The sequence below is a fragment of the Amborella trichopoda genome, chromosome 3 (assembly GCF_054954075.1).
Source record: "Amborella trichopoda isolate Santa Cruz 75 chromosome 3, AtrichopodaSantaCruz75HAP2 v2.0, whole genome shotgun sequence".
Taxonomy (NCBI): Eukaryota; Viridiplantae; Streptophyta; class Magnoliopsida; order Amborellales; family Amborellaceae; genus Amborella; species Amborella trichopoda.
In genome coordinates, this window is record NC_142338.1 from 13,278,528 (window position 1) to 13,302,482 (window position 23,955).

At 32.9% G+C, this 23,955-nt stretch overlaps 2 protein-coding genes across 11 annotated transcripts in view; one reads left to right on the plus strand and one right to left on the minus strand.

The window, feature by feature from the left end:
• The window catches only part of LOC18432622 (small ribosomal subunit protein mS47), a 62,456-nt gene extending 53,822 nt beyond the window's left edge, over positions 1-8,634 (minus strand). For 6 of the 10 annotated variants that reach the window (XR_016053081.1, XR_016053082.1, XM_088863501.1 and 3 more), the window contains exons 1-7: positions 8,564-8,634; positions 8,361-8,483; positions 8,208-8,288; positions 7,790-7,858; positions 7,474-7,537; positions 2,374-2,453; positions 315-398 (exon numbers count right to left, since the gene is read on the minus strand). Coding sequence is in view for 4 of the 10 variants with exons in the window: in XM_088863501.1 (XP_088719627.1) it covers positions 315-398; positions 2,374-2,453; positions 7,474-7,537; positions 7,790-7,858; positions 8,208-8,288; positions 8,361-8,474 (492 nt within the window). In the remaining 6 variants the exon portion in view is untranslated. Of the gene's footprint in view, positions 1-310; positions 399-2,373; positions 2,454-7,473; positions 7,538-7,789; positions 7,859-8,207; positions 8,289-8,360 lie in introns of all 10 variants that reach the window. The other 4 variants (XM_088863503.1, XM_088863502.1, XM_088863507.1 and 1 more) reach the window with 2 other exon arrangements.
• Positions 8,635-13,985: 5,351 nt separating this feature from the next.
• Positions 13,986-15,004, plus strand: LOC105420374 (uncharacterized). The gene is made up of 2 exons (XM_088862604.1): positions 13,986-14,166; positions 14,223-15,004. The coding sequence occupies exons 1-2, from the start codon at positions 13,999-14,001 to the stop codon at positions 14,721-14,723; spliced, it is 669 nt and encodes a 222-aa protein (XP_088718730.1). The 5' UTR covers positions 13,986-13,998; the 3' UTR covers positions 14,724-15,004.
• The last annotated feature ends 8,951 nt before the right edge of the window (positions 15,005-23,955 follow it).

Consider the following 23,955-nt stretch of genomic DNA (forward strand, 5'->3'; position numbering starts at 1 on the left):
CTGTCATCTCCATCGTGTCTATCATTTTGTACATGTATGCTTTGATCCACTAAAATTTATGTTACTAAAATCCAAAAAAATAGTCATATACGATAATCCCTATTGTAGAAATGCACTAAAATAGTTCATGCTGCCCATCCACCATGACACATTCAGCATTTCCCTAGCATCAACACGGTTTTTAAGTAAACACATAAAATTGTTGAAAACTAGCAAGATTTATTCCTTCTAGGAAAAGAACATACTGAACAATATATCAGATTACACATAAAAGGACAATAATGATATCTCACTCCTAACTTCATAATACCTACAGTTCTTTCAGTTGCCACACGAAATGTCCCTGGAATCGAAATCCCTCCCCCACCTCCCATAGTAATGCCATCCAATAAAGAAACCTAAACATCATCATAATAAGTAACTAAATATCACCAGCAAATAGTCACAACTATTAAAAGAGATGTCACAGAATTTCGTAAAGAGAACCATTTGTCACTAATTCTAAATAGATGATTAATAATATTACCAACTAATGATTCCTTTCAGTTGTATGCATACCGGTATGAACTCTCTATAATTGTAATTCTATGGTTATTTATTAATCATCTATTTTAGAATTAGTGACAAATGACTTCACCCTACTCTTGTAATTACATATACCTAAAAAAGTGAATCATTTTAGCATTGAATCCATGAAACAAAAAGCTATCAATGAAGCAGCAACAATATAAGAATGTGTTAATAATGGAAGGATGAAAAATAACATTGAAGGCAAACTCTCACAATCTACGAACTCAGGTATTGCAAGTAAAGAAATGAAGCTAGGGTTCAGTCCCATGAAATATAACTTGATTTAAGAAACTTTTTTATACATTTAACTATTTCGCTTTAATTGTATAATTGCTTTACAACTCCAAATTTTACATCAAACCATCAGAATTACTGGTTGCTGCCCCCTCGACAACATTTGATTTAAGAAGCTCTGAGACATAATCAATTATGAACTTATGGAATGGTTTACATGGGCAGGTAGGAGGGACAATGACAGGACTAGAATTTTTCAGATTCAAGCATAGAGGTGTCACCCAAGAAAGGATAGTGTAGGTAAGGAAGTGCCCTGACTAAGTAATATTCACTTGGTCTATGTCAGGACAAAATCCTCACAGGTAAACATCTAAAGCATAGAGAGTCAATAGTTTCCAAAAACATTATACTGAGAATGAGAATATGGGGATTTCTGATATCATAAAGCAAAGTAGCTCAACTTAACGAATGTCTATTATAGAAATCATTTAATAGTATGTAATTTAATTGAGAATGAAAATTAAAAATATTACAACTAAAACATACAGGCACATAACAATGGCCCAACTCAATGGTAAGCTAATAGCATGCATAGCTATAGAAACTCATCAAATACAAAAGACATCACTTTCAGTTTTCTTAGCTCTAATGTCCAAGTTAGAGATTTTTCCTTTTTGACTGTAAAAAACTTTTTTCCTTGGCAAATATGACCCTAGAAGAGGAGAATAGAATTGGATCTCTTTTTAAGGGGAAAAAAAAGGATATATTTATTGATTCACATTACTGATGATTAATTAAGTAGTATAGGGAGTCATTTATCCCTAACAGACAGAGGATCTATGACAGAAATTCCCCTAGCCAAACATCTGTGCACATGTATATCAACTAGACAAACTTAAGCATATAAGAGATTTTATTCTACCACAACCCATGTCTAACTTCTTTTCTGCTTATCCAAAATGTTTCTTATCGTCATAGACAGGACAAAGATGTCAAACCTTCAAACGATAATTTGTGGAAATTAGAAGCTTTCATTTTATCTGAACTATAACATCGATCAATACTTTATCATGATTCCTCAAAATAATAATACCTTCATCTCAAAGTGTCTCATGAAAACGACAAGGAGTTAGATGAAACTTTTAAGGAGTCAAGCTCTTGACTTTTGAATTATAGTTAGCATTCTGACAGAATCATATAGTTAAAGCACAAAAGAAATACAGTAAAAAACAAAATAATAAAACTTGGTCTAAATGAGAGCTTGGAACTGATAAGCTTTGCTTAGTGTTCAATAATTGCTGGAGGAAACACTCAAAAAAACCAAAAGAGATTTATATTTTCCTTAATTGGCTAGGCACAAGTTGAGGAAACCTAACAACTTTCAAGTTCTTAAACAATGAACCTTTTCTTAAAAAATTATTATAAAAATGATTACCACCAAATGTTACCTTAGCTTCAAATCATGATTAAAAAGATAAACAATCAAAGTGGATCTGGACGGAACACATGAAAGGAGACAATTGCAATAAAATGTTCCTAAAATAATCCCCAAGATATCTTGATACTCACATGAGGCTTTAAGTATGTTCCAACAAGGTACATAAATCCATATGACTTATAAAAGAACTCCTTACATTCTTCTGTTTTCCCTGCATTGTGAAAGGGGCAAAAACTACATATTACATGCATTCATTCAATAGACAAGTAACTAAATATTACATTCATGCATTCAACAGACAAATAAAGACATAAAAATATGAATAGCATATGGAAGGTACAGTTGAGTGTAATTTTACTCTAAAGTTTCAAGATTGCTCTATTGCAACAGTTTATATTTTTTAGAAACAAACCCAAACACGTTCATAACATGTAATTCAACGCATTTCATCAACATTTTTATCTCTATCATTTTCAACAGAAATGTCCCATACCATGCACAAGTGCCCATGCATACAGAAATGTGCACATTTGCACAGGCACGCAAATACATTCTTGCATGATTAAATTCATATATAAGGCAAATATGGTACCTTGACTGCATGGTAACAGTCATGGTTTCCAGAATCACTCAAGTGATTGACTGCAAGTGCAGGCAATGAATCCTGATCCCTCAATTTCCAAGAGAAATATCTATGATGCATGGACATGCATGACAAGGCAAAATCTGAGATGTCAACATCCAATTGCACACCTTAATTTAGTGGGAGTAAAAAATTTGATAATATTCTTTCACTCATTTATTGCTTTATATATCTTTTCATTGAATTATGTATTGGAAAAAGTTTATATAAGGATGCTGCCTTATAATGTAGAACCACGGATGCCCCTCAAAAATCCATCGGAAAAGGTATTTTTAATGTTGAAAAACCCTTTGATTGATCATCTCGACATCGAGATGTATTGCTATGAAAAATAAAAAGATTTTAAGGCTCAAAAATAGTGCATTTTACAACATATTATCTACACCGTCCATTTTCAAGATTTTCATATGCTCATAGAACTACTTGATTTTAACCATTTTCGAAATTTAAAATTTTATAATTAGATATAAAAATAGATTTTGAGATAATCCTAAGAACATTTTACATCAAAATTATATACCATGATAAAATTTGAAGGTGCACCTTACCTCTACACCTACGGATGCATCCATATGCAAACTACACCCTCATGTATTTTCTTTTCATTGAGACTTACAGAGCCCTGGCTGGATAGGTCTATGCGAGCAAAATCACTTGAAGCAAATATAAGGACTATCTTTGTCTTCTAGACAAAGTGAAATAAATATATATTTGTTCAAATTTCTATACAGAGATATATTCATTATGTAAGCTCAGACTGCTCTTATTTTACTTTTCCAGATTGTCTTTCCACTAATAAAATTATCACTTGTCCCAAAAGAAAAAAAAAGACATTTGTCACCATGCACACAAGCCACAGCCATAATAGTGTTGGAAATATGACACTAATGACCCTTTCCTTTCATAAAATGTTATAAATAAAAAAAAAATGTTGATAGGGGCGAGAAGTTCTCCCTCATGAACTTGGTTATTGAAGGTTAGCAAATTTGAAACACCTAAATGACGAGAGAAGAATGCACGCAAGCCCTAATGCTTGGCTGACAATGAATTCTACTCAGGAAAGACAACTTCAAATCTTCCACAAAAAATCAAAAGGAATGGCACCAATGATGCGGAGTTACAGGCCATCCATATAGGGGTTTGAAATATCATTTACATGCGCATTCATCATCTATGCATTGAAGTCAATTCTAAACATTTAAAAGGAGGGTACATGCAATCTCTCTATTTCAGGATGGAAGTTTAGAAGGGAAGTAGCTTGTATCCTTAACATGCAAACAAGCAAGCACCTTCTACCAAATCAAGTTCACACACATTTACTGTGAAGGCAGTAAGGTTGGAGACCTCCTAGCCAGTATGGGGGTTAATCCCACTGCCATGCAGATATGACAACACCGCCTCTCCAAAGATCGAAACCCAGTCCCCTTTTGATTGATTATTTTCTTCCCATAATGTATTGATACTTGTAGTGCTCGATATTTTTAAATTAAGGGTAACATAAAAGGGAAGCGATATGGTTATTTTTGCTTTATTAATGACCTTAGTCACAGACTTTTGTTTTCCTCTCCAATGGCATTTTGCGTTGCCCTTCTTTATACTATTTTTTTGTTAATACATTAATACAATGAGCTGGTCCTCAGAAAACCTGGGCTTATCTAGACCAACAAAAAAAAAGAAACAAAGTAATGGGATGGGTTAGTTCAAGAACCTAAAATTGCCCAATTAAAAAGAGACTGAACCAAACTTTTGAATTGAAGGATCTTTTGTGGGTTGGTCCCTCAATTCAAATGCCCCTAGCATATCAAACATAAAGACCCATACCACAAACTAGAAATGTTACCAAGACTGAAAAGCCGAAACTGAAACTGAGTTGTCGAAATTTGAAAATGCCCAACCTAACTTCTGAATAGAAGGATATTTACTAACTTGCATGTCGGTCTCCTGATTGACATGCCTACCATATCGAGGATAAAGACCCATTCACAAGTCAGCAATGTTATTAAGCTGAACAAGACCCCGGTTTCACCACAAACCAGACATGAAACTAGTCAAGAACCAATCAGACCTGCTCAAAAACTGTTGAACGGCATTTCAAAAAATGTTGGCGCCTAGGTGGCCAGGGTGGTCCAGCCCACCCATCACCCAAGCAGGCCCCTAGGTCAGTGCCCAAGGATCTGGGCGGCCCAGGTCCAAAAGGGCGACAGGGGGCCTTCAAGAATCTTGTTTTAGGAGAATTTTTTGTATAAAAAAATGCATATTCAGGCATTTTTATTTAAAATCAGGTCAAATCCAAAACAAAGCACATGACAAAGTAATAATAGCATGCTAACAAATCATAAAATATTAAAATCCCATGATCCAAATTCCAAAGTTCTAAATCAAAGTCATAGCCTTTATGCCCGATCTTCAATCTTCATTTTTTGAGATGCTTGCCACTCTCAAAAAATCGTTAATAAATCTCTAATCCAAAATGTATAAAATGAATCCAAAACAAAAGGATGATGTTTGGATCAATTTTAAGAAACTTCAAATTCGAAGTTAAATCCAATCAAATTCAAAATTTCCTCCTTTTTTTTGGGACTCTAGAGGTTCAAAATACTTTTAGGGGTTAAGACAATTCCCCCACCTGTCCCCCCCCCCCCTCCCCTTATTTGGTGGAAAACTGATTGTACCCCTACTCGATGGGCATTTTCGCCACTAGGCAGGTCAGGTCTCTAGGCACCCAACGCCTAGCTCTAGGTGGCGCCCAGGGACCTAGTGCCTGGATGGCCCGCCCAAGGACCTAGTGCCTAGATGGGCCGCCCAGGCCTAGCAATGGCTGAGGGCCCGCATGCCCGCCTAGGTAATGGGCAGACTGTTTTTTGAATTACTATGTTGAACCACCAGCCAGTCAAACTAGCTTATACCAATTTTGAGTTTTGGCTGGTTATTATGATCTTTTAAAAAAAATTAAACCTTTTTTAGGCCATTGAACTATGATTCCGATCAATTTAGATAAGATTTATAGTTGAGTTAGTCTGCTCTCTCTCTTATATAACTTATGGATTCAACACCTCAAACTAGATCACCTCTGGTATTGACCTTCACCATGCTCCCACTCTCATCTTCAACCCGGAGGAAGATGGAGGCAAGGATGGCGGTATCAACTACAATATGAAGTGGGATTTCCTGCCAAATATCTTACCTTGATGTCCTTTGTTCTCATTTTGCAGTTGCAAATAGATTGATTGCATCTTAATTTGAGAAAAGGAAGTAAAATTCAGTGAATGGAGAAGCTATTAGTTGCAATCCAGATCTGAAAAATCAGCAGATCCCTATCTAAAGGTGAGTTCCAAGTGCATACTCGTCCAAGAAACAAGATAAGTCCCAGTTACGCTCATGGTATTTGCTACACCACTCTATCATCTTGTCTCAAGGACATCAACAAGGCATCCAGATCCAACCGCAATAGGCAATTCCAAAATCGGCACAATTTAAAAGTTAACATTCAAGGCTACCATTAGAATATTTTTCAAATATTGGGAATGACATCAAGCTTTCCATAAAAACAGCCAGTCTTTTCATATGCTTACTAGAGAGGTGAGCGCAATGAATAGGTAACTTTGGGGTTAATTAGTGGGGTTAGGCTAGCTCAAAAATTAAAGGCTGTGGTCTGTATAAGGTGTCAACCTTAATCAATCAAAGTGAGGCAAACCTCTAAATCTTGCAATAAAATGCAGTTTCAGTGCCCGAAACCCTTATGAGGACCTAAAAATCTATTTGCACCCCTAATTATAAAATTTCAAGTTCCAAAAATAGTGTAGATCAAGCAGATATATAAACACTTAAAAATTTTGAAATGAAAAGTCTAGATAATGTGCTACAAGATGCACTATTTTTAGTTTTAAAATTTTGTTTTCTTAGTTTCATATCTAACATCTCAAGGTCAAGATGATCAATTGCAGGGTTTTCTGACCTCGGAAAAACTTTGTTGGTTGGATTTTTCTGGTACCCTTATTTCTAGAATGTAAGGTTTAACGCCTTATATAAACTTTTTCCAAAATTAAAGTTTCACATGAACAATTAAAAAAATACTAATTTATTTGCTGGAGGGTTTGACGACCTCTTAGTTGTCACAAGAACAAGTGTCAATGAACACTACTCGCTTAGCTTGAACAACAAACTTTCAAAGGGATCCATCCATGTTATGATTCATTCTCTTTGTTTTGAAAGCAAGCATTTACTATAAAAAATTGTTTAGACAGAATTGAGTGAAAGGTCTATGCAATTATTGGCCACAAACAACTCCAACAACCAAGAAACAGGTCGCAGTGCTAGCAATGAAGTCCCGATGTATAGTTCTAATTCTTAAGAGAAGAAAACCATGCTAGACACTAAGGCAGTACAACACTGGAAAACGGTGGAACATGTATAATGCAAATTCATATTTTTCAATTCCCATTATAATTGATCGAAAATAGCATAACTTATAATCTGATTATGCATTGTAAACACGATCCATTAAAGTTAGTAGCAAGACATGACAATCCAATCAATCATACATTCAACATCTGCTCATAAAAAATTTCAACAAAGAGAAACAGCTTACCTTCACCAAGAAGATGATAAAGCCTAACAACATCACCACCTCCACAAAATGCCCTGCCGCTACCCTTTAGGAACCCAACAAGTAGAAAGGTCAACTATTAAAATTTCTTTTCTTATAATTCCCCATGCTATTGAATGATAACGCTTTAAGGACAATACAAATATCACCAAGTACAACTGTAAACAGCCAAACATTGGGAGTAAATGAAATTTGGGACAAGTATACTATCAGCATAAATGGATGATATAGAAACTCAAAAGCAATAATCTTTACAAACCATACAAAATAACCAAAAACATCAACAAGCACAATTTACCTTCAAGACTACAAAACCTATATCTGGGTTTTCTTCCCATGCTTCGTACAGCTTCCTCAGCCGCAGAATCTGAAAGTACATAAACAGCATTTACTTAAAAAGAAAACGGGCATGCTTATTCCATAACTCACCACATTAGTTAGTGTTCAAAGAAAACAACTCCAACCATTAATCACACTCTTCAGCTCTCAAAAGAGCTATCATTTCATCAAAAAGAATAAGAATTGCAATGTGAAGCAATAATTGAAGAAACCACCAAACGCATGATTTGCAATAACATTAACTACAAAATACGCACCAAATGCCCAGAGAGATAGATAGATAGAGAGATAGATAGATAGAGAGAGGTCCATGAATACCATATACAATGCAGCATTCAAAATATGGAAAATGGGCCAGAAAAAGATGGGAAGAATACCATTGAAGTGGTGAAAGCATTGAGAGAAGAAGTCCTGTTAAGGACCACAGTTCGAGAATGAGCACGACCTTCCACTAGGACCTAAGCGAGGCCAAGGCATCGTTAGAAAGAGAGAGAAGGAGAGAGAGAGGCAAATACAAATAAACCCCTGACCTGATTCAATGCATCATCATGAGCGATGTTGGGCTGCGAAGAAATGGCTCTGGTCTGATGGATGAAAAGTGGACAGGAGCAAATACGCCTCGTTAGAGATTTTAGTGGCACCATTTTATGCCTCTGTCACAGGTTCAAAATACTAAGGCTGGTGAGGAGATGGTGGAGAGAGAAAGAGAAAAGGAGAGAGAGAGAGAGGGTACCTAGTATCAGGGCTCAGGCAAAAATGAGAGATGGAGAGAAGCCGCCTTTCAAATGAAGGACGCTGCTTCACTCTTCCGCCTTGGGGTTGAGCCTTGTATAAGAGCATTAAGAAATAGGGGTTTTTCAGTAGGGTTAGATTTGCAGTAAGTTGCGAACAATCAAACTTAAGCGCACCTTCAATACGTCATAAGCTGCAAATTTAGTAACTAAAATTTGTAGGAGGGTGCGATTTGTATAGACCCTAGGCTCTAATCAATCAAATTAGAGCTTACCTTTAAATGGTGTTAGAAATGTAGTTTCAATCCTATAAATTTTTGTGATAGCCTTAAAATATATTTTTATCTTTATTTATAAAATTTAAAGCTTCAAAAATAGTATAGATCGACATATCTATGAAAACTTAAAAATCTTTAAAATTGACTGTCCAAAAATGCATTACAAAATACACTACTTCTAAAACTTGAAATCTATTTTTTTTCTGATGTCCATACATCTTGTTGTCGAGATGATCCATTTGAGGATATTTGGACATCAAAACAACTTCTTCTAGTGAAATTTTTTAGTTAGGCTCAAATTTAATTGTTTAGAGCCTCGGCTCTATATAAATTTTTCCCTTTGTAAGATAGCCTAAGAATTTTGGAAATGAACGAGTCCAAATAATGTGATGTAAGATGTACGATTTTTAGAACATGAAATCTTTCTTTTTTTTTTCATATTCATACATTTCAATGTTGATATGATCAATTAAAAGGTTTTCTAATATCAAAAACTTTTTCACATGATGTTTTGTGGGGCACCTTAAATTTACAATTTAAGGTGTCCACCTTATATAAAACCTCTTGCTTTTCGGTAATACACATGTATACTAAACCTCGTGATTATATGAAATTTGTGGTCACGTGGGAGAGATTATGTGTCATAATCATCATCATCAAAGTCTTTTCCCGTGTATACTACATATTTTTAAAACCACAATTGTTGTTCACCCACAAATCTTTGTTGGAACATTTGATTGGTGATTTAGATCGTGATTGGATTGGTGATCTAAAAAATATTTTAAAAAGATAGAGTTAAATACAAAAAAAATAAGGATTTCTGGTGTAGGCATTAAAATTAACCTTAAAAAACATTATACAAGCATATAAAAAAAAAAAGACAAAAATATAAGTGGGGGTAGTTTTAGGGGAACCAGGCCAGAACCCATACCATACTGGACTTGTTTGGTACCAACTAATTTCTATTCAAATTGGCAATCCAAATTGACAATCACCAATACACTACTTCACACATCATTACCATTCCTCAAGGTGATGGCATATTCTGGAAGAAAAAGTGATTCAGGACCACTTCTTCATATCAGTAGATTTTAGGGTTTCTATTTCTTATTGAGAAATGAACCCCCTTCTCCAGTCTTTGAAGTTACTTACTTTCGTTGGATGTTTCAACTATGTTATGCACATGCTTATTCATGCATAACAAATCTCTCTTGCTCCCTCTGTCGTTTGAAATCTCAGTTTTTGGTTAATATAAATCACCAGTTTTAATAGGTTCTTGCAATGTTTGTTTGTATACTGCACGTAGTTCTTGATCCTCGAGTAGATTTGCTTTATTTTTCTTATTATAAAGAACTAGAACTATTTTCTCTCTTCTCTCTAGATTAAATGTGTTGTGATTATATTGGATATGATTATTTTGATAAGCTTTACTTGCTAAATAATGCTGCCAAGTGTTTTGAAATGGCCATTTGATATTTATCACTAGGAAATGCTTTCTAAGCATTGTGACAATTAAGGGTTAATTTGGATGTATCCAAAATTAGAATATTTTAAAATTACAAGAGAAAAAGATTGAGATAGCAATAGGAACCGTTTGGATAATCCCATTGGATTTTATTCCCCATCAAAATAAATTATCACGTTGGGCCAAATTTGCCCAAAAACGTGACGCTCACAATTTTTTTTTTTCCCAACCTTCCCGCTTTCAATCGTACTTTCCCCAAAACCTTCCCACTCTCAGTCATACCTACAAAAGCCTATCTCCCACTCTCAAGCAGGCTCAAAAAAGTTTCAGAGGCAAATGTTTTACAACCTCAAAACATTAGCAGAGGAAGTATGTAAAAGACGTCTTAGATGAAGGTTTGTAAAGGAGGTCTCTCTTTTGCCCATCCAAGGTACTCTCTACTCTCTCTCTCATAATAATATTGAACTTCTCAATCCTTCATGTTGTTTCATAGCTGCTAACTCAGAGAGAAATAATTCCCTTTGAAAACCCAAATTAGGGTTTTTAAATCCAAAAGGGAATAAACTGAGTAAAACCTAATTCCTCTATTCCAAAATAATTTCCTTTGAAAACCCAACTTAAGGTCGGTTCTCTTTCTCTCTTATCAAATCTTGAACTTAAATGGAAGCTCTCTGTATCTATCCCATCAGTCGTCCCTCTCTTCGTTCCCAATATATCTCTTTCAATAGAAACGAGAAATTGCAGGTTTTCAACTCTAGCTTACATGTTTGGCTGCTATATAGACTCCTCCACCTATGAAGTTGTTATGTATCTTGTAAAGTATGAAATTAGATGGTTCGAATCCTTGTTATGGATGGCAATTTTTTATGAAATATTACTTCGCACTCATTATTGTCTTTGTTAAATGTATGTTGATACAAAGTGTTTCGAAATTGAGCTTGGACTTCATTGGTTTAATTGTTGACAGTTCCAACACTATGTTCCATGTTATTCTATCATTGTGTGTAACCTGGACGTTGCATTCTGAAAATACTTTGCAGCAATGTTCCTCTGAAAACACTATGTGTAACCTAGACGTCTCATTTTGAAAACACTATGTTCATCTGAAAATACAAAACATTGTGTGTAAGGGGAAAAGGATATGTCGTATCGATGTTTTTGAGAGGGTAAGGGGAAAAGAAAGAAAAAAATGGCAGAAGCCTTGGTTATTCTAACTAATACCTTTAAAAAGCCTACTGAATTACTTAAAAGGGAAAACTTTTGTTGCAACATTAAAATGTAGAATAACATATGCACCTCAAGAATCACATACAATTTTCTCTGATTATCACACAAAAAGTCAGTATTTTATTTACTTTTTTGTATTTTATTGTTTTCTACTTATATTGATGAAGTAGCTAATATAACTTCATATAATGTACTTTGATTTTCACTTGTGTTTATAGTTTTATATTGATTTTTATGTATCCTTTTTGTTACTGGTATTGTTCTAACATTGTTTATTCTAGTTTAGTTATGATGTTGATTATACCTAAACCCTACTGATTTTCTTTTTTCTTTTTTTATTTTTCCGTTTTCTGGGTTCTTACTCTTTCTGTTTATATCTTTTTAAATGGTACTTCATATATCTTAATCTAAATGCCCGAACTCATACATTACTTTCAAACCCCTAAATCTTGTGATTTTCCAATCCTAGGATTTTCTGGTGGACGTAATGTTTATTTGATGGAGCTAGTCATCTTCTATTGTATGAGATGTCATTGATGAAGTGTTCTTGACGTAGGCTATTGAGCTAAACATTTATGAATTCCCTGCATGAGTTATAAGCAAGTTATTTTTTATTATTGTTTTTGTACAGATTTCTCCATAAATGTGTGACAGCTTTGAGTTCGTTCTATTGACTATTTGCTTTGCTATTTGATCCCTTTTAAAATTGTTTATATTTGAACTGTGATACATGTGAACTTCTATAGCATCCATTTTACATAAAGTCAAGATTGTGTGATAATTTGACAAGTGTTAGAGGGTACCATTCAGCCTAGAGATGTCAGAACAACCCCCTACCTCTCAAGATCCAACCAAGGCAAATTGGATTGCAACTCACGATGAATTCATGGTTGAACGATTGAAAAATTTACATTTCACTGGAAAGCGGTCTGATATTGGATAGAAGAAAGAGGATTGGAGGTCTGTCTTGGTTGCATTTAATAAAAATTTGAATGTTCAAAATACCATACAACAACTAAAAACTCGATGGGCTACACTTAAGAAGCAATATTTTATTGCAAAGAACCTTATTAATCAAAGTGATTTCGGCTGGGATAACAATGCCCATGCTGTAACTGCTCTGAATGGTGTGTGTGATCGTTTTCTTCAAGTAGGTTTTTAGTGTTGATTATTCAATTCTTTATTTTCTTTGGTTGTTGCAAGAATTTAGTTATGCAAGATGTTTGGAAAACTCACACATCTAAGCAAATAGGCCCATCCTTAAGCAAAACCATTTCGAAAGGTGAGCTCTTCCCTTTATGATCAACTTGCCATACTAGTAGAATGTAAGTTTTTCCATTCTATTAATAGTATTTATTTAACTTTATTATATTGCACTACAATTCTCATTAGAATATGACATTTTATGCCTATAGGTAAACATGCCACAGTAGAGTAGACATCCCATTTTGTGTTTTTATTTTTATTTTTGTGGGGCGCTCTTAATTAGTGACTTGAAGAACTTCCTAATCTCTGTATAACTTTTGGACCTGAATTTTTTGAGTAACATGTATGAAATGGTTGTTGATTTTTAGGGCATGTGTGAAATGTTTGTTGATTTTTACTTATCCTTTTCCCATTGATTTATGCTCTTAGAGAAAATAGCTTTAATGTGTAAACGCATATGCACTTCTAATACACTCTTCTAGGTTAGATTCTAATGCACATTGACTCAATTTTGTAGTAGATGTTTATTTGAGTTAGATATAGTCCTTCAATAATGCATTTGTTCGCATAATTTTTTTTCAATTTCGTTAGAATATCTTTCATTTATTTTATACAGTGAAGGCAAGCATATCAACAAAGAAACATGATTGAGATGGAATTAGCCAAACGACATGAGAAGCAACGGCATAAGTGACAGTTAATTCTTGCACTTGCTCTTTGCAGTTATAATGATATTTATGTAAACAAGATTCCTCTTCGGAATTCATCTCTATCTGGTTATGCATACATAGAAGAAATACTTAAAGGTCATAGGGAACGATGCCTTCAAGTTTGTCGTATGGAGTTAAACGTATTTCAAAACTTTTGTGATATTTTTTGAAGTAGACATCTTCTAAATGATACCCGAGGTGTAAAGGTTGAAGAGCAGTTGGCAATGTTCTTATATATCCTGGGGAAGAGCTCAAGCAATCGTATAGTCCAAGACTGGTTCCAACACTTAGGTGAAACTGTTAGTCGCCATTTTGAGAGAGTTCTCAATGCAATACATAAATTTTCATTTGATTATGTTCATCTACCTTCAAGTAGCACACTTCCAGAAATATGCAAAAAAAAGCATGTATTATCCTTTTTTCAAGGTACTTATTTTAAATTTAGGTAACTTTAGATAATTTTGGGAAATTGATGATTAATTTTAATTGAAGTTTTCTTTCTTTACTTTTTGAAGAATTGCATTAGGGCAATAGATGGTACCCATAGTCAAATGAGTAGTGGTGTTGAAGAGCAAGCTCCATATCGGAACAGGAAAGGCTTTTTATCACAAAATGTAATGGCAGCTTGTTCTTTTGACCTTCGCTTTGTACTTGCTAGCTGGGAGGGATCATCATCGGATTCTTCTGTATTAAAAGCTATACTAAAATCTGGTTTCAAGGTTCCTAAAGGTCACATTTATTTTCCTTCCTTAAAAATTTTATATTCCGTATATATATAACTTTTGTCATTTATATGCATTCAGATAAATATTATCTCGCCGATGCAGGTTATGCGAAAACATGGAACTTCATAGCTCCATTTGGGGGTGTGAGGAATCAGTTGAAGGCTTATGGTCAGGGAAATTTAGCCCCACGAAATGCAAAGGAACTCTTCAATCTTCGGCATTTATCTCTTCAGAACGTTATTGAATGTGCATTTGGTGTGTTGAAGAAAAGATTCCCTATTTTGAAAGTGGCAACAACATATCCTTATGAAACACAAGTTAAGATTGTCGTTGCTGTTTGTACTTTCCATAATCATATCCGAACTATAACAGGTGGTGATGATTGGCTCTATGAGGAGTATGATAGGGATTTTGCACATGGATCAGTTGAAGGAACAAATATTCAACATAATGATGTAAACCCTCAACCTGATAAAAATGATGGCGATGAATTGCGAGATCATATTGCTAAAGCACTTTGGGATGACTATTGTGCTCACCGTCGAGCATAATATGGCACATAGATATAACTGGTTGTAATCATATTCTCCACTACTCTCTTTTGCACTTCGAATTTTAATATTAATTGCTTGGGTTATCGTTCATGGGTTATGCAAATGGTGTGAAACTCTCACTTTTAAACATATATAATTGTTCATTCTCCTCTCTATGCCCATGGAAAAATTAATATTTTCCCAAATCATCTGTTTATCAGACGCATGAAAGAACTAAGGTAAAAATCAAGGTTGGCCAAACATTTTTATGTAATAAGAAAAAAAAAACAAAAAATACGAATTTAGAATTTATTGCAACGAATCCAAACAGACATATATGGCAAATCAAATTTTCTCATTATATTTCAATAGACATCCAAACAATCTACCAACGTAATAAAATAAAACAATAATGTTTCTCAATTGAGGGGAAAAAATTGCAATTTTTTTCAATGTGAATATGTTTTTCTTTGACATCAAAACTGGGCCTAAACTGATGAGTCGCTCATGTTTTAATATTCATCTATCTAGTTTCTCAAAACCCAAAAAAAAAAAATATATACAATGAGACCATTTACCTTTGGTACAAGGAGGTCGCAATTAATCTTGACCATTGGATGTGAAATTGGGTGGTTATATTTATTCCATTAAACCAAACTCAAAGCTTAAAAGAAATTTCTCAAATTTTTTGACACGTCCAAGCTATCAGATTTCACATCGGATGGTTATAAGTAACTGTGACCTCCTTGTACCAAAGATAAATGGTCTCATTATATACAATCCCATTAAAATATACCAACATGTTGGTACATGCAAAGAGTGGTAAATGCTTTCTTATCCACTTCATTGCATTCAACATCCTTCATGCTTTAGGGTTCCTAGGAATTTCTTGGGGTGTTGTATATGGACCTTCTTGTATCAATATGTCATAAACTTTTAATTTCCAATATCTAAAATGTTTATTCTCATCAAACTTCTCCATTTTGAACTTGTAGATTGTCATTTTTCTTAAATTATCACACACCGTAGAGTTTTCATATTTCTTGTTGGGAATCGAGCCTAGCTCAATTGCCCTTGGTTGTGGTAAGCCCCCTACTACAACAAATCCAATATCTTGAAACCAACTCGCTTATCACCAACAAATCAATCACAAAAAACTCAATCACAAGAAAAATATCGGTACAATTAATTTAGGAATAATAGCAGGAAAATAAGATAAGCAAAACAAGAAAACCAAAAATTATACCGGTATATTTTAAATTATAATCTAAACACCACCAACACACAAATATATGTTATTTACCCTAATTGGGCTATGTTTAGATGCAACCCGCAAGGATATGATCTAACATTATAATAAAAGAATTATGAAAGTTTGCTAAATACATGAGTTTCTTCAATCATCAAAGCACCATCGATTTCATCACCTACTATTGCCAATTTTTATTTCCACTGTGACTAAACGGGTATAGAACCAGACTCCATTATCAACTCCATCACAAGGACTCCACCTACAATAGAAAATGATGATGAAATTAATGTTGTCAGATTCGCTTTGGAGTCTTCTTCGGTTTGGTGAGAAAAACGAAGTAATTCGATGCTTTAGCCAATTCAGAGGAACTCTTTGGACCTTTTTTTTATTTTAATATAAGTAAATTAGATATTTATATATAAAAAATATAAAAATTAAAAATTAAAAATAAAATTTTCAAAAAAATAAAGAAAAATATTTGTATATAGATATTTATTTGCTTTGGCCGAGAGGCCAAATCGGCTTGAAGCTAACCCAAAGCTGACCGAAGCGGTGGCACCAAGCTTTGCTTCACTTTCATCTTCAACCTCTTCGACCAAAGTGAAACAAATTTCACAGCACGGGACGAAACAACCCAAAATAGGCATAATGAATACTAGGGTCTTACCCAAAACACCCATCCCAAGTCTCAACCTCAACCAAGGCTCTCCCTCACAATCTACTTTCTCTCTCTAAAAAATGGTATACAAAACCCCATTTAAAGTGATATTCATAATAACAAAACTGCCATTCCACACATAACAATGAAAAATTTTATAGGCTAACATAACAAGATAGGTTGTTTTGATGCCTAATTATTCTCAAATTGATCATCTCGGCCTCAAGATGCATGGATATGAGAATATAATGGATTTCAAGTTTTGGAAATAGTGCATCTAGTAATGCATTTTTTGACCATCAATTTTTTAGACTTTCTAATTTTCATAGATCTGCTCAATCTGCATTATTTTTTAAGGTTTAAATTTTATAATTAAAGATGAAAATATATTTTAAGGCTATCACAAAGATTTTCAGTATTGAAACAACATTTCTCGACACTATTTGAAAGTGCACTTTACTTTGATTGTTTAGAGCCTCGGCTCTATACAAACCACACTATATATATAATGTATGAATTTGTACTTTCTCTTAAAAAAACCACTATCTTGCATCTTTGTTGCAAAAAATAGAAGAGGAATCTACAATTCAGACACATGTGGTTTTTAAGAACCATGTCCTTAATAAAGATATTAAATAACATTTAAATTTTTTTTAAGAATCATGATGATGTACATGTGATTTTTTTCATAAAATTTGAAATTTGTGGTATTTTAAGCTGTGTGACTTGAAACAACTAATACAAATAGTGCATATTTTCCTAATTAATTTTGAAATTTGTTGTACTTTTGGGAAGTTTTGTAAGAATTCAAATAATAGACTTGATTTTTGAAATAAGAAAAATAGGTAATATCCATTAGCACCAAGTTAAGGAGGTTTGAATAAAAAATGAAAAAACAAAAAACATTTTGGGGGAGGAGTTGTAGGCATAAATTTTAGTCGATGACTAATTTCAACAAAAATATAAAATAGAGTACCTTAATATTGGGTGAGTGTGGCCATTCTAGGTGACCTTGGCCCATCTCTAGGGGAGAACCTAAAATCCACATAATGGGATTGAAACCCCTTGGCTCATCGGCCAGACTTTGATGACCCACTAATGAGCCACTACATGGACTATAAGTCATGAGAAACACTAGATCGGTTTGATAAAGCAAGTGTGGTTCGTAGTTCATAGTTGAAGGTGGAGTGTCCCAATATTCTACTAATTTAATTCCTAGACCATATGGATCATTTTCCCATCTAATGAATTTAATTATATATTTTTTATTATATATATGATTTTAGAATTATTATTTACATTTTTTTAGTTTTAGATCTCTAGATATTTTATTTATCAAATCTAGATTTATAAAAGCAGATATGTTGATTTTACATTGATTTAAATATTCAAATAAATTCTAAAATTATTTTTTTGAGTTTTTAAAAATATTTAAAATTACATGGGAGCCCATTGTGCACATGGGCCCACCATGGTCTAGATGGTGGGGCCCCTGAGATCCTCTCATGGGTGGCACACTCCACCTATTTAGAAGCTTTCTATTTTTGTGATAAGCGATTTTGGCTTGTAGGCCGAGTTGTTTTTTTTTTTTTGGAAAGGTATTAGCTTGAGGAAGCTTTGAATGAATTTTGAAAAAGCATGCGAAGGTTTGTGCATTATTTTGGTATACTCAATATTATATTTGAAATTATGTTATTTAATTTTTATTGATGAAAAAATGGTTTAAAAAATGGGGATAAAGATTCTAGCACCTTCCATAATGTCGATGGCCCATCTATGGAATTAAGGGCTCAAATCTCTCACCCCACAAGTCACCCATGATCAATGGTTTACATTCAATCTCATATGAGAGGCAAGCCAATAAAAACCCTAATTTTGTCTCTACCAAAAATATCTACACCTTATCTTTCTATCTCTCTTCTAAGAAAGTTTATCTCTCTCATGAAAGCCAAAGGGGGGCACACCCCACTCTGACATCTTTGATCTCTCTCCTCACATTGTGAAGAACCTAAGGGTTTAAGCTATGATGTTCTTCTCTCTCCCATCTCTCAATAATGGATTTATGGCTAAGGGTTTTAGGGTTTAGCAAAAAGAGAATCCATCTCTCTCAAACTAGGTTGCTAAGGGAATTCACTTAGGGTTTGAGTTTGTGATTAAAGGGGTTCATATTCTATTGGTGTGACTTGATTTAAACTTGCTTTCCCAGTTGAGATTGAAGGTTGATCATTGATCCCGCAGTATTGGATGATGGTGACTCGGTGTAGGGTGTAATAAGCCCGATTGAAGTAATCTCCAGTACTCTCGTTTTTTTTTCTTATCATATTTAATTATATTGTCTTTATATTCTCAAGCATAAGAATTGTGGATATTTTCTTTGTTTAAAGAAAATTGGTTTAATGGCATCAAATGTTTTTAAGATATTAGATTTGTTAGTTTAATTTTCTTTGAAGCAAGAGCTATTGTAATAAGACTACTTGTACGTGATCGTTGCTAGAAAAAAAAAGAAAACAAAAGGGGTGAAAAGAAGAAAAATAAAAAAAATATATTCCCTAACAATATCACATTAGTCTTTCTTTCACTTAATATGAATGAGACAGAGATAGAGAGAGACTTTGCATATGATAGAAGTAATGGTAGAAACATAAAAAAAAGAAAAAAATTCATGCTCACGTAACACATGTGGCATCTATTGGACACATGTGTCACATATGGGTCATGGGGGTCGTATCTTCCTTTCTTATTTTTACAAAACAAATTTCTAAAATTCAATTTTTGTTTAGAAAAATTCTCATTTTTTTTTAAATCATTCACTTTCATTTTTAACAAGTTTGGCATCAAATAAAACTATTAAGGAGATAAATTAGGATAAATTGGGTAATAGAGCACTCCACTTGGCTAGACCCAGAATCCAACCTTGTTTTCTCATAATTGTTTGGTGAGTGTGGCCATTAAAGGCCTTATTAGTGCTTGTAATGAAACGTTTTGACTTAATGAAATATTTTGATATAATAGAACATGAACTCAGTGGGAGTGTGGTCCCTCATGGACCATGCTAAGCAAATAACATTCACTCATACCGAACTGTGCTCGCAGTTTAGGCTAGTCTGTTGGAAAAAACCTATGTTACTTGGGCATAGAAAAATATCCGATAAGGGTTCTAATAGGTCATCCTCCTAGATAAATGAGCCAAGGGACTGTGTGACCCTTGTGTGTGATGGTGGCATTCAGAGATAGGGGTCAAAGCCTCATCTATGTATCATCACACGACATACATAATGATAGCTGTTTCAAGAAAGCGAACCACCTTTTATGGTGAAACTTATGCATGTGCGAGAGATACCCCTATATGCCATTGGAGCTGCATCAGGTATATGTGACCTTGGCACGTTTCTAGGGGAGAACCTAAAATCTACAAACTGAGATTACGACCCCTTGACTAGTGACCCACTAATGAGCTCCTGTATGGACTATGGGTCATGGAAAACACTGATCCGATTGATAAAACAAGTGTGTTCCGTAGTCCACAATTGAAGGTGAATTGCCCCAATATATTTATTCCTAGACCATATAGATCCTTATCTCATTTAATGAATTTAATTTTATTTATTTTATGATGATATGAGTTTAGAATTATTATTTGAATTTTTTTAGATCTCTGGATATTTTATTTATAAATTTTGGATTTATAGAAACGGAGATATTTATTTTTCAATGTTTTAAATATTCAAATTAATTCTAAAATATTTTATTAATTTTTAAATATTTAAAAAATGTTATTGGGGCTTATTGTGCACATTGGCCTACCATGACCTAAATTGGTGGGGTCAACAATACCACCACATGGGTGACACACCCCAATTTTAGGGGTTTCCTTATCCCCATGGATGGCACACCCAATTTTAGGGGGTTTTTCTATTTTGTAGGGTTAAGTTGATAAGAATAATAACTTTGGCTTGGAGGCCAAGTTATTATGAGATTTGGATATGTGGTTTATCTTGAAGAAGATTTGAATGAATCTTTTAAAAGCTTGACAAAGCTCTCCTGAAGAGGTAAGATCCCAAATAAAGCTATCATCTATATTTGGAGTCAAATACGTGTCATTCATTAATTCCAACAATGTCTGATTCTCCTCAATAAATCTGTACGATCTAGTTATCAAACCTCTTGATCAAAGATTGAGAGACTCTAAGAAGACCCCATAGAGCGTATTAACAAATTTATAACACAAAGTCTATTAGATCTATTTCATAGTTGGCAATTTGAGGAACAAGAATATGAATTATGAAAAGGTAGATCTCAATACAAAAAAAGACGTCAAGAATCCAAATGTTCAATAAATTTTGAAAATCAATTATGAAGAAAAAAATATGTGGTGCCGTATTCAAAATCCAACTGTGAATCTAAAGGAGAAATCAAGATTAAGCCCAAGATCTTAGTGTTCTACTTTGAGATAAGCACAAAGCATTTGATGAATTGATTCATTGAAGAAATTGAAACAAAAGTACCGAGACGCATGGTGGGACTACATCGTCAATTATTTAATTTGCCTCTATAGGGTGTAAGCTCAGGATTGAGTTTCTCCTAACTCAAGGAGAATAATAAAAATAGAACTTGGATATTTTTATTTTATATATATATATTTTTTAATTTTAGGAATAGGAAGTGTTGGGATAAGTTAGGTAGAGTGTGAGTTTTAGTAAGAGCATGAGTTGTCACCCAAGAAGGCCTATCTTTTGGTTTAGGAAATAGTTTATCTGTTTAGATAAATGCAAATTATCTTTAATTACTTTTTAGAAAAAGAAGATAACATGAGATTTAGGGCGCGTTTGTTTTTCTGAAAGATATCTTCTGGAAAGTTGAATGTTTTTAAATCTTCTGGAACGTTGAATATTTTGTTCTTGAATATTTAAATAAGTTATTGGTACTGTGTTTGATAACTTGTTGGAATGTTAAAATTTTTTTATATATTTTATTAATATATGTTTGTATTATATGTAACATATAATACAATATTCATTATAATTTAATATAAGATATTTATATATTATATAAAATATAAAGTATAATATAAGGTATTTATATAGTGTATTAAATATATATATTGCATTTATATATTTTACATAATATATATTTATATTATACTTTATATATAATATTTAGTATAGTATAAATTATTATATTAAATATTAATATATATTGGCTTATTCGAAAAAACCCTTGTTCTATATATATCTTATGTATAATATAATAAATATATATTACATATTATATATAATATAATATAATATAAATATACATGTAATATATAATTAATATATACTATATAATATAAATTATATTAATAAAATAGATATATGTAATATTTATATATTATATAGTATATATTATATATTATATATTATATATTATATATTATATAATAAATATATATTTTACATAATGTATAATATAATATAAATACATAGTAATATTATATATTACATATAATATATAATCAATATATACTATATAATATAAAATTATATTAATAAAATAAATATATGATATAAGATAATGTTATATTATGAATATTATATTATATAATATTATGTTATAGTAATATTATATTATATTATATCATATTAATAATATTAATACTATGTTTTTATATCATGTATAGTGAATAGTGATCAACAAAAAAGTTATCAAATATTAAATTCATATCCCCCTTAGGAACTTAATCTTTCACTTTTTAACAAAGGAATGGGAACTTTTGTTGAAATATTAATTTCTGAACTTTTCATGAAAGTGTGAAACAAATGTGGAACGTTTTCAAAATATCAAAGAATGCTTTCTCAAAGAATACCTTCAGATAAACAAACACACCCTTAAAGAGATAGATTGAGATAGATTTTTATGTGGTAGTTAGAGAGATAGATAAGGGAGAATGAAAAGTGGTGAGTGACTTTTAAGATAGGGAGGTTTTTGTGGTTTTTTTATTTATTTATCTATTTCTTGTAAATGTATTTAAAGGACAACAGATATTGGAATTAAGTAAAGTTGATATTGTGAAAATATGTTTTGGGGTGGTTGCCCTTGTAGACTTTGAGAGAAGGTATATTTTGTCAACTTTTTTTTTATTTCATGTTTCTATTTTTCTGGTTTATTATTTATCTCGGCATCACTATATCACTCCGATGGACCTTTAGGGTATGTTTGATAGCACGCTAATATCCTAATATTTCAAGATAATCTAGAATCTTTCATGATCTTAATTATGTTAGTTTGTATATCTTGTTTGATAGGTTCAAACCATATATTTTAATATCCAAATAACTCCCAAATACCTTAATCCTTAATAATTCAATTTTGAGTTTAATGAATGTTGAGATCTAAGAGGGCAAACACGACCGGGCACATCCGATTCTAACACCATGAGGTAAGTCTTACCTCAAAACTTTCTTTTGTTGGTTTGTACTGCACACACACCACACTTCCTAACCCTTATCCTAAAAGGTAATGGGGTCACCTTCCTGCGCACACGCATACGAACCTAGTGGGGTGCGCGGTACACAATTTCTCCTTTTTTTTCAAAATAAGAAGTAGAAGCATCGTGGTTTTAATAAAGGGCTTTGTTGTCACGAGGTACGGAACCAAGACCAACCAACTAACGATTCCACTAGAGATGCACCACCACAAGGTTGGGTCATTTGTTTTATGAACTCACTTTTTGAGCATACGTTTTACGCTCGGATTCACAAGTCCATAATTTTAATGTATCCATACAATAATCACAACTCATAATCTTATATTGTTTTTTTTTTACATATCCGATTTTTTTCACTCCTTTTTTAGTCAAATATCAATTATTCACAATTCTCGAATTTACCTAATTTATGGCAATATGTATTTTTTACCCCTTTTTTTGTCTCTGACTTTTGGAGCAAAATTAATTTATTACGTATGTTTTGGTTTGTCGATGTGTAGTTATTGTCGGACTTGCTACCTATGGTTGAATCTCTTTCTAATATTGGTAAATGAGTCAAAAAATAACAAATTACACTTGAAAGTACGATTTTAAGTTTCTATTTCAATCAGGTACTGCCTCAAAAAAGTGTTAATATTTTTTCAAATTGCCCCCAGTTCAGTATTCGAAATGTGGAAAACTCAGCTGTATTTTTGTCATTTGGCATTGGTATTATTTTCAAAAATGTCTTTCATTGTTCTGCTTTATAAAATAATTACAAAAAGTTTCCAAAGGAAAAATAGAATTCTAGCTTCCTAATGCTGACAACTAGAGCTAAGTTGGTCATCTTGTCCCTCAAAGTTCAGTATTACATGTACACTAAAAAAAAATGAAC